Source organism: Dipodomys ordii, unplaced genomic scaffold (genome assembly GCF_000151885.1).
Source record: "Dipodomys ordii isolate 6190 unplaced genomic scaffold, Dord_2.0 Scaffold94, whole genome shotgun sequence".
Taxonomy (NCBI): Eukaryota; Metazoa; Chordata; class Mammalia; order Rodentia; family Heteromyidae; genus Dipodomys; species Dipodomys ordii.
In genome coordinates this window covers 4,559,778-4,571,257 of record NW_012267310.1, presented here as the reverse complement: position 1 = coordinate 4,571,257, position 11,480 = coordinate 4,559,778, and the positions used below count along the sequence as shown (strand labels likewise).

Genomic DNA, 11,480 nt, shown 5'->3' with positions numbered 1-11,480 from the left:
GCTGTGGCTCAAGTGGTAGAGTGCTAGCCTTGAGCTGAAGAGCTGAGGGACAGTGCCCAGGCCCAGAGTTCAGGCCCCATGACAGGACACCCCCCCAAAAAAAAAACCCCAAAAGACAAGTCAGGCTGGGTGCCAGTAATCCTAGCTACTCAGGGCACTGAGATCTGAGGATCATGGTTTGAAGCCAGCCTAGGCAGGAAACTCCATGAGGCCCTTTTCTTCAATAAACTATTCAAAAAAGCCAGAAGTGATGCTGTGGCTCAAGTGGTAGAGCCCTAGCCTTGAGCACAAAAAGGCCAGGGACAATTCCCAGTCCCAGAGTTCATGCCCCAGGACTGGCAAAAAAAAAAAAAAAGTCAAAAAATTTATTGGACAGAGTAGTTTCCTCTAAAAATAGTTTTTTTTTTTTTGTTGTTGTTGTTGTTTTTAAATAAAGGCAAAGAGCCACCAAACACCCACTTCTGCCTCACAGGAAAGAAACAAAAATGAGAGCATTAAACATACCACTACTGTAGTAAATGTAAATATTTATTCCACAAACTTGGGTTTGGACTTTATTGTATTTTAATTGAAGTTAACTATTCCTCTAGAGCTAAGAGGGTAGCTCCTGGTAGAGTAGTTGTCTGACAGATAGAAGGCCCTTGATTCCATCTTCTGTGCCACAAAAGAAACAAAAACTGTTCATCTATATTAACATATTCTCATGGCTGGTAAGAGATTCAACCTAGTTCTTATTGTGCTGACCGAAATGTTTGAGAAACTGAGAGGGGCTTCTAGTCTTTGGCCCAAATCGTGTGCGTGCGTGCGTGCGTGCGTGCGTGTGTGTGTGTGTGTGTGTGTGTGTGTGTGTGTGTCCGTGTCCTAGGGCTTGAACTCAGGACCCAGGGGCTGTCCCTGAGCACTAACTCAAGGCTAGCCCTCTACCACTTAAGCCACAATGCTACTCGTGGCTTTTTTTTTTTTGGCAATTAATTGAAAATAATAGTTCCAGCCGGGCGCTGGTGGCTCACGCCTGTCATCCTAGCTACTCAGGAGGCTGAGATCTGAGGATCGCAGTTCAAAGCCAGCCCGGGCAGGAGAGACCCTGAGACTCCTATCTCCAATAAACCACCAGAAAACTGGAAGTGGTGCTGTAGCTCAAGTGGTAGAGCGCTAGCCTTGAGCTGAAGAGCTGAGGGACAGCGCCCAGGCCCAGAGTTCACCCCACTACCAACAAAAAAAAAAAGAAAAGAATAGTTCCATGGATTTTCCTGCCTGCCTGGCTTCGAACCTCAATCCTCAGATCTTAGCCTCTCAAGTAGCGAGGATTATAAGCATGAGGCACCTGTGCCCATCTCCAAAGGAATGTTTTTTTTTTTTGACAATGTTTTTTGGGGTCAGTCATGGGGCCTGAACTCTGGGCTGGGCGCTGTCCCTCAGCTCTTCAGCTCAAGGCTAGCACTCTCCCACTTGAGCCACAGCACCACTTCCAGCTTTTTGCTTATATGGTGCTGAGGAATCGAACCCAGGGCCTCAGGCATGCAAGGCAAGCGCTCTACCACTGAGCCACCTTCCCAGCCCTCCAAAGGAATATTTCTATCTATGGTCACATATTACTATGACTACTAGTAATAAATGAATAAATAAATAAATAAGCATTACTCTCTGCTCACGTAGTTTATTAAATGTAATCCTGAACACCTCAACCCATTTTTAAGACCCAACCAACTCAGACTTAAAGGATTTGAGTTACATTTCCAGTAATAAGGAACAGAGCAGAGATTAGAATCCAAGTCTATTGGGATCCAAAGTTTAACAGATCTGCTGGTTTTTTTTTTTCTCTCCTGCAGGGTATTTCATTGTGAGCACAGTAAGCTGCCAGGATAGGTTAGCTGCAGCATGAGCTCCCAGAGAGCAGGGTGAATTCATCCATGGAAAACCAGTGCTCTGAGTTCTCCATCTGCTTGTCAGAGTGCATTTGCCAAGGCTCAAGAACAACAGTGCTACTTTGGGCGTAATTAATGTTTAGACAATAACTGGTCAGCATATTTAGTTGCTTCTTGAGGTCACTCCTGGGCTTTGAAAATAGAGTCCTGTGTTGGTGTAAACAGGATGTTTCTTTTCTTTGTGTGTTATCAAGCCATTATCTCAGTCTTGTAGAAGAAGCTCTACCAAATTGCTTAGGTGCAGATTCAAAATGGGGGAGGATATGGCTTGACTCTGTTTTGTGCCCTTTGAAGAATCTAAAATCCATTTCTGTTCAATATGATTCTTGACATTGTATTTTCATATTTAAAAGTCCTCAAAAAACATCTAAACAGTCCTAGATATGTTTTTAAATTGTATAGTGAGGCCCATAACTAATTCCTATTTATGCAATCCATGAATATATATAGTCACTATGGCTTTACTATCTGTCCCACCCCCCACCTGTGGGCATGATGGGTAATTCAAAGACAGACAAGTGTGTTTATCAAGTTAGTCATAATATGCTTTGGGAGTTTTGTCATTAACAAATGTTGTAGGCATCAGAATCTTCCATGAAGTATGCCCAAAACAGAGCTGCCTGGGTTCTATTGAAGCAAAAGCTCAAGAGCAGAACCCAGACACCTTTGTGTTTAACAAGCTCCCTAGAAATTCTGATACTCTTGGTGGCTCACACCCATAATCTTAGCTACTCAAGAGACTGAGACCTAAGGATCTTGGTTCAAAGCCAGACCAGGCAGGAAAGACTATGAAACTCTGGTCTCCAATAAACTACTCAGAAAAGGCAGGAAGTGGTGCTGTGGTTCAAGTGCTAGAGCGATAGCCAGGAACAGAGACCAGACCAGTAAACATGTGTTTTAACAAGTAGGAATACACTCCAAACTAACAATAAAAAGTATAGGGCTGGGCATGGTGACATACACCGGTAATCCTAGCTACTCAGGAGACTGAGAACTGGAGGATCATGGTTCAAAGCTAGTTTGGGCAGAAAAGTCCTCCAGGAAAAGACTAGATTGAAGGTATGGCTCAAATGTCAGAGCATCAGCTATAAGCAAAAATGTTGAGCACTCTTGTTCAGGGTCCTGAATTCAAGCCCTGGTACTGGCGCGCGCGCGCGCGCGCACACACACACACACACACATTTAAAGTGCATCTAGTAGCCAATTCTTCCCACAATTTCCACTGCCCCATCCTGCCCAGTCACTGTGTCTTCTTTACATTACTGCAGTAGTCTCCTAAGTGGCTCTAACCTTGCTCACTCCCAACAGCCTGTTCACATCAGCCTGGAAACCTGGCTGACTGTATCCTTCCCAGATCCAGAGTCCTCTCCATCTCCTTCAGAGTAAAAGCCAAAGTCCTCCAATGGTCACAAACCCCTAGAAGACCTCACTCCTTGTCTCGCCTAAGAATGTTGATTATTCAAATAACACCATTATGTACTTTTTATCTGCCGTCACATTTTGACATCATGCATGCTCAGAGACTAATGAATCTGTAATGAATCTGTGTGTGTGTGTGTGTGCGCGCGCCAGTACCAGGGCTTGAATTCAGGACCCTGAACAAGAGTGCTCAACATTTTTGCTTATAGCTGATGCTCTGACATTTGAGCCATACCTTCAATCTAGTCTTTTCCTGGGGGACTTTTCTGCCCAGGTTAGCTTTGAACCATGATCCTCCAGTTCTCAGTCTCCTGAGTAGCTAGGATTACCGGTGTATGTCACCATGCCCAGCCCTATACTTTTTATTGTTAGCTTGGAGTGTATTCCTACTTGTTAAAACACACGTATTTACTGTAAACAGTATACCAGCAGCATCCCAGGTTCATCTCGTGTTTATCAGGCATCTTAATTGCATCTTAATTGCATAGAGGCCACATCATATGATTGATTGACACCATCTAGGTTTGTGTAAGGACACTGAAGATGTCTGCACAATGATAAAGTCAATTAACAATGCATTTCTTAGACCTGTTTCCTGTCATTAAGTGACACCTATCATTGACAGTAATTGTGTATATTTATGGGGTACAGTGTAGTATTTCCATCTACATATGCATTACAGGAAAATTCAGTCAAGATGATTAACATCCATCAGCTTACCAATTTTATCACTTTTTGTGATGAGAATGTTCAAAATCTATTTCAGTAAAAAAAATTTCCAGTTCTAGGACTTCAACTCAAGGCTGTGCTACCCCTGAACTTTGTTGCTCAAGGCTAGTACTCTCCCACTTGTGCCACAGCTCCATTTCCAGCCCTTTTTGGTGGGTAATTGGAGATAAGAGTCTCATGGACTTTCCTGTCCAGGCTGGCTTTGAACTGCAATCCTCAGCCTTCTGAGTAGCTATGATTAGAGGCATGAGCTACCCATGCCTGGCTATGTCAGCAATCTTAAAGAATTTACAATATTGCTCATTGGGGTTACCATACGGCATACTAGACTGCTAAACTTATGCCTTCTAGTCTAGCCGAAACTTTGTACTCTTTGATCACAAGCATGAAACCCAAGGGATCATTTACAGGAAGAATTGCTTTCTCGTTTGAAGGCCGAGCCAGCAACCTTGCTGATGATCTGGATGCGGAATGTCTAAGGACTATGAAAGGAAGATTTCCAGAAATACCCAGTGTAGCTGTAGACTCTGCTTACTCTGTGGCCAGATTTAGTCCTGGGTGAGGAACAAGATGTGGTTGTGGGAAAATGCTATTTCAGTTTCTAACTACACTTGGTTACTCTTAAAAATGAGAAATTCTACTATGTATTTTTTTTAATATTTTAAAGAGCCAAAGAAAAAAGCCGGGCACTGGTGGCTCACGCCTGTAATCCTAGCTACTCAGGAGGCTGAGATCTGAGGATCAGGGTTCAAAGCCAGCCCGGGCAGGAAAGACTGTGAGACTCCTATCTCCAATAAACCACCAGAAAAAAACCGGAAGTGGCGCTGTAGCTCAAGTGGTAGAGCGTTCCCCTTGAGCTGAAGAGCTGAGGGACAGCGCCCAGGCCCAGAGTTCAAGCCCCACGACCGACCAAAAAAAAAAAAAAAAAAGAGCCAAAGAATCTCCTGGCAAGGAGCAGTGGAGATAGTTCTGAGTGGCTACAGCAAGACCCTTACTGGGAAAAAAAGGACTGGATCCATAATGGCATTTCTTCCTGGCATACACATACCAGGAAGATAGAACACATGGCTAATAGGACCCTGAATAATATTTTTATTCCATTTTATTTATTTATTTCTCACATGAAATTTGGCTTCCTTTTTTTTTAAGTTTTTATTGTTCTTATAAAGGTGATATACAGAATATTCGGTTTCTTTTTAAGCACTTTTTTTTTTTTTTTGTCGGTCGTGGGGCTTGAACTCTGGGCCTGGGCGCTGTCCCTCAGCTCTTCAGCTCAAGGCTAGCGCTCTAGCACTTGAGCCACAACACCACTTCTGGTTTTTTTTCTTTTTGCTTATGTGGTGCTGAGGAATCGAACCCAGGGCCTCAGGCATGCAAGGCAAGCGCTCTACCACTGAGCCACCTTCCCAGCCCCAAGCACTTTTATAAAAATACTCAAAGACATCCTTTCTGGGGCAATGAATGAAGGATATTTCTATCTTCATTTGAGGGTTCAGGAACTCAAGATCTAGAAAGGTAGATTCCAGAAAAGGAAACTGCCAGATCAGAACTTCTACTTGGTAATAATTCTCCTCCTTGTTGTATGGCCTCATGTGTAGTGATTGGACCTCATTCTGGGAAATGGAATGGGAAGAGAGAGAAAGAGAGAGAGAGAGAGAGAGAGAGAGAGAGAGAAAGTGTGTGTGTGTGTGTGTGTCTCACACCTGGGTTACTAAGCACAATCTAATGAAAGAATTGGCTCCTTTTCTCTTTCCTTTGTTCAATTGGTCATTTCCTTTTTGAACTCTAATTTTCACTGAAGTCTGGGATAAGAAGATGAAGTGATGTGAAAGTTACATTAGGGAGCATGGCAATCAGTTTAATAAAAGCCTCCGTGGAAAAATGCAGTTGTAATTAGCACTAAGATGAAATCCTGAAGTCCCAGTGGATTTACGTTTTGCTTCACTGCCTGATCCTTTGTTCTTGTAAGAAATGGGGAAAAGAAACTAAGTTTGATTATGCAGAGCACCTAGTAAGGCTAAGTTCCTTTTGTCTTGCTGAAGCCACGCCCACACCAGGTGGCTGGTTAACTGACTTTAACATATTTGCCTCTTTCAGTTTGCAGTGATGATCTTACCCACAAATTCAAAGGTTTTACTGTGATGAATGAAGCAGAAAGGTATGAAGCTCTCAGACACTGTCGCTATGTGGATGAAGTCATCAGAGATGCTCCCTGGACTCTCACACCAGAGTTTCTGGAAAAACACAAGGTACTTCTCTCACTCTCCCAAGATTAGAGAATCTGCTTCTATAGCAGAGACAGTAGAAAACCCAATGACTTTTTTGTTTTTGGTCCGTTGTGGGCTTGAACTCTGGGTCTGGGTGCTGTCCCTGAGCTCTTCAGCTCAAGATTAGTTAGTGCTCTACCACTTTGAGCCACAGCGCCATTTTCAGTTTTCTGGTGTTTCGTTGGAGATAAGAGTCTCAAGGACTTTCCTGCCTGGGCTGGGTTTGAACCACGTTCCTCAGATCTCAGCCTCCTGAATAGCTAAGATTACAGGTGTGAGCCACCAGCACCCAGCCCAGGGACTCTTTTCTTGATGTAACATCTCTCTTCTGGCCAAGCCTGGGGACCTTTCTCTTCTGCCTTCTCTGAGTACAGATGCTAGAGCTGAGCCAGCCAGACCCTAACACTGCCTCTTCTCCCAACTATGGGGCCTCGAACAAGTTATTTAACCCCATTAGACTCACTTATCTCATCTCTAAAATGGTATATTCCACACGGGCCACACTGAGGATCCCATGGAATCATGCAAGTGAACACTTGGAAAACTGGCCGGTCCCACAGCAAGACTTTCAAGACAGTCAGTGTCATCACTATTGCCGCCATCATCTGTGGTGCTTACCCATCCACAGGCATTCTTTTGTATGGAACAAATGAGCCCATATCTTATCCAGAAAGTCAAGGGTCAGCCTTTAGGGGAATGACTTTATATCTATGAGTTTGTGACCATGAGATTCTTACTGGCATCAGATTTTTATTAGTTGAAAACACGAGAAATTCTTTTATCTGCATCAAATTGCGTGCTTTGTATCTCCCTACCAGCCCCACATTAGGAGCTATTCTTTCCTTTTATAAGCAGTACAAAAAAATAAGATTAAGCTGTTCTAAGAATTTTCTTTTCTATTTTTAAATTCGCAATGCCGAAGAGAATAGAGAACACTGATAAATGTGCATGGGTAATAGCAGAGGAGACAATTTTCCTGGTGAGAATAAAAAGAAAAAGGAAAAACTACAATATGATTACTTCCAGTAATCACTAACACTTTTTTTTTTTTACTAAGCATCTATTGTATATTCAACATGTGATAGGCATTTAGGGGGATACTAATAATGATAATGATGACTGCCATTTATTACTTACCATGTGCCCAGCACTGTGCCAAGGACTTTGCTATTCTATGAATCCAATTCAATCTCTCAGCTACTCTGCAAAGTTGTTGTCATTATACATTGGAGAGGAGGAACTAAGTTTGAGTACTGAGAATAGAATTAGTAATAATTGTAATGATAATAATAAACATTTATTGAGTACTTGGCATGTACCAGTTATTACTTTTAAGCACGGTTACATAATTATATCATTTAATCTAGTAATGCTCCAGTGAGTTTCCCTTCCAAGGGACATTTGGCAATATCTGGAGACAGTTTTGGTTATATAGCTAGAGGTTGCTACTGGCATCTAGTGGGAGGAAAGCATGGGATGCTGCTAAGCATCTTCCAATACACAAAACAGCAGCCCCCCCCCAATTTATCTAGCCTCCAACATCAATGGTAATGACGCTGAGAAATCATGATTAAAGGGTTTCTTCATTGAAAGATGAAGCTTTGCAAGCATGACAAAGACCAGTGTTTAAAGAGGATACTCCACATGACAGGTAGATGGCTTTCAGAGGAGAGAGCTTGCAGTGAGGGAGCCCAAATACAAGATGGTGCCAGTAATGAAGTGACGGGGCCTTGAATTCGGTAGAGTGCCAATGAAGAGAAAGCAGTGGGTACGAACATATGCACACGTATGCGTATACATGGGTAAAGTGCACACGTGCACACACACACACATACCCACCAGTGGAACCTGTGACCTGTGTGCCATGGAAAGTGAAGGAAGTAGGGAAGAATGGTCCATTCCAAGGTGGTAGTCTTCAAGATAGAATGAGAAAATCGACGTGCCATTGGAAGGCAGAAGGAGGAACCAGTTTTTCAGGAAAGGTGAGATTAAATGCAGGGCAGATTGATTTTGATGTATGTGTGTGGGGGGGGGGCGGAAAGGCAAAAGAGAATATGGCTGCAATATGAGGTAAGAAAGCCTGGCCTAGTTCATGACTACCCACCCTCATTTTCAACCGACTAATGAGTTGTATGACTATGGAGAAATCGAATGAGTTGTATAGTTTTTGCCCTTTATATTCTAACCTTATGTCCTTTGTAGCCTACTCACATGACAAGGTTATGAGGATCAAATAGGAAAAGAGGACACATTCATTTTCATAGTACAAAATATAACCTAAGTGGGAGGGTCTATTGCCATGGCACAGGGAATGGAGATGTGGATTCCTTATCATAGTAAGGCTGATTAAAACCTGAGAAACATGTGAGTTCTCGAAAGGAGAAAGTTTAGAGGCAAAGAGATGGAGCCAAGAAACCTACAGTCAAAGGCAGAGAGTGATGAAGGAGAAGAACCAAACATCAATTCTCTTCTTTTTGTGACGTCATGGAAAAATGGAGATCGTTGAAAACACCTGTCACTCGAAGATTCAGAGCCACACAATAAATGTAACCTATGCCTGCCTTATTTCAAACAGGTTTTTTTTTTTTGGGGGGGTGGGAATCACTAATCCCCTTCAAGTCTAAAGATGTGCACCTCCATTCTTATGAGGATGTCTCTCTCCTCTCTCTTCAACAGATTGACTTTGTGGCTCATGACGACATACCGTATTCTTCTGCTGGTTCTGATGATGTTTATAAGCATATAAAGGAAGCAGGTGAGGTATTTTCCTGAGGACTGCTGCATAGAGGTACAGGTTATTGGGATTTCGGGTGTCTGCCCAGGAGCTTCTACACACCTCTGTTGACATGTGCTACAGCTCCATCGTGAAACACATCACACGCTATTTAGGTATTTATATAGGAATTACTCTGAGCACTAAAGTACTCAACCTTAGGACTGAGGTACAAATGGAATGAACAAACCTGCCCCTTTTTCATTCTAGGCCCATTTCAGGGCTCACAGTAAAATACCCAGGCCAATTTCTGTTCAGCTTCTGGTTCTTAATAACTCAAGGGACAATTCTGGAATTAAGAAAGTCCTGTTTGTACTTGCTTTCTTTTTTTGATCAGTTGTGGGGCTTGAACTACGGCCTGGGCACTCAAGGCTAGCGCTCTACCACTTGAGCCATAGCATCACTTCCAGGGTTTTTGTTTTGGTTTGGTTTGGTTTTTTTGGTTGGTCATGGGCCTGGGCTCTGTCCTTTAGCTCTTCAGCTCAAGGCTAGGGCTCTACCACTTGAGCCACAGCACCACTTTTGTTTTTTTCTGCTTATGTGGTTCTGAGGAATCAAACCCAGGGCTTCATGCATGCGAGGCAAGCACTCTACCACTGAGCCACCTTCCCAGCCCCACTTCCAGTTTTTTTGAGTGGCTTATATTACAGGTAAGAGTCTCATGGGGACTTTTCTGCCTGGACTGGCTTCAAACTATGAACCTCAGATCTCAGCTTCTGAGTAGCTAGGACTACACGCGTGAGCCACCAGTGCCCAGCCTGTACTTGCTCTTAGTAATCCTTCTTTTTCCAATGTGCCTTCTAAAAGAGCTTGTTTTAGAAATCAAAGGCTGAACAATTTCCTGTGTCCTTGGCCACATCTACCTCTCTTTGAAATAACAGAGGTCTTGGCGTCATTGGGCACAGGATCTCAGAGCAGGTGTGATGCCTACAAATGAAAGACCTTGAGCAATTGTTCAGGAAATCATTCTGATACATAGAATGTACTTATTCTCTCTGATGGGTTTTGGTTGGGTCACACCTTTTTGGAACCAACTGGGAAAGTTTCACACCACCCTCAGAAATGGTAGTCAGGTCTATACTATATGAGTCTAGGCTCCTTCAGGAGTTAGGGAATTGGTGAAGAACCAGAAGCCTGACATTTGCCAGTGCTAGTCTTGCTTTAAAGAGTTCCAGGAGGGCTGGGAATGTGGCTTAGTGGTAGACTGTTTGCCTAGTATGCATGAAGCTTTGGGTTTGATTCCTTAAGTACCGCATAAACAGAAAAAGCCAGAAGTGGGGCTGTGGCTCAAGTGGTAGAACGCTAGCCTTGAGCACAGAGAGGCTCAGGGAAAGTACCCAGGTCCTGAGTTTAAGCCCCAGGATTGGCAAAAAAAAAAAAGTCCAGGAAAGGAAAGTTTATGCACCTTATTCAGACTTGGGAGGCTGCTGAGGAACTGGGAAGTGTGGTGCAGGAGAGAGAAGGAAGAAATGACTGGTAAATGAATTACATTGAGATGTTAAGATGGGTTATGGGGCAATTCATACTTTTTGAAGTGTTTGTTAGAACCAAGATGTGAGCTAGCTGCTCTTCCTTAAGATGACATAAGGACCTGGTTTTAGCCACTGCTTTTCAAACTCCAGAGGGTCTTCTAAAGATTAAGATTTGAATTCAGTATATCTGGTGAAGCCTGAGATTCCTATTCTTCTTTAATTTTTCTTCTTTTTTTCTGCTCCAATGTTGGGAATAGAACTCAGAGCTGTGTGCTTGCTAGGCAAGCACTCTACCATTGAGTTACAGTCTCAGCCCTGAGATTCTCATTTCTAATGAGTTCCCAGGTTGTTAGAGGCTGCAAATCCATAGGCCTTATTTAAACCAGCAGGAATCTAGACCGGGATTGGAGTCCCACTGAGTTATCCTAGGGTTAACTGAATCACTATTTCCTGGGGTGATAGTTCTTCAGCTACCTTGTAATATAGGAACAAGCACTTAGTGATGGTTTTCTTGCCAGGAAAGTGGTGTCTATTGAGGTAAGAATCAGTTGTTTTTACTGGTCTTAGGAAATAAAATGTCTAGTTCCAGTTGTCTAGACATAGGAACAAGAAGACCAAGATTTTCTAATTCTAGCAATCCGGCGTCCTTATTGTTTGCATAACAAAATGGCTCCTAAAGTGAGTGACTTGAGAAAGTTACTTTCTTTTGCTCAAGATTTGTGGGCCAACATCTTGTTCTCTTTTTTCTTTTTCTGTTTTTTAGGGGGGGGGTCTGGTCCTGGGGTTTGAACTTAGGGCTTGGGCTTGTCTTTGAGATTCTTTTTGCTCAAGGCTAAACATTCTACCATTTGAGTCAGAACTATACTTCCAGCTGTTTTTTTTTTTGGGGGGGGGG

At 43.0% G+C, this 11,480-nt stretch overlaps 1 protein-coding gene across 1 annotated transcript in view; it reads left to right on the top strand.

The window, feature by feature from the left end:
- Window positions 1–11,480, top strand: part of Pcyt1b (phosphate cytidylyltransferase 1, choline, beta) — a 74,532-nt gene that overhangs the window by 38,891 nt on the left and 24,161 nt on the right. The window contains exons 4-5 of the mRNA XM_013026497.1: window positions 6,171–6,322; window positions 9,017–9,095. Of these exons, the coding sequence (XP_012881951.1) occupies window positions 6,171–6,322; window positions 9,017–9,095 (231 nt within the window). The remainder of the gene's footprint in view (window positions 1–6,170; window positions 6,323–9,016; window positions 9,096–11,480) is intronic.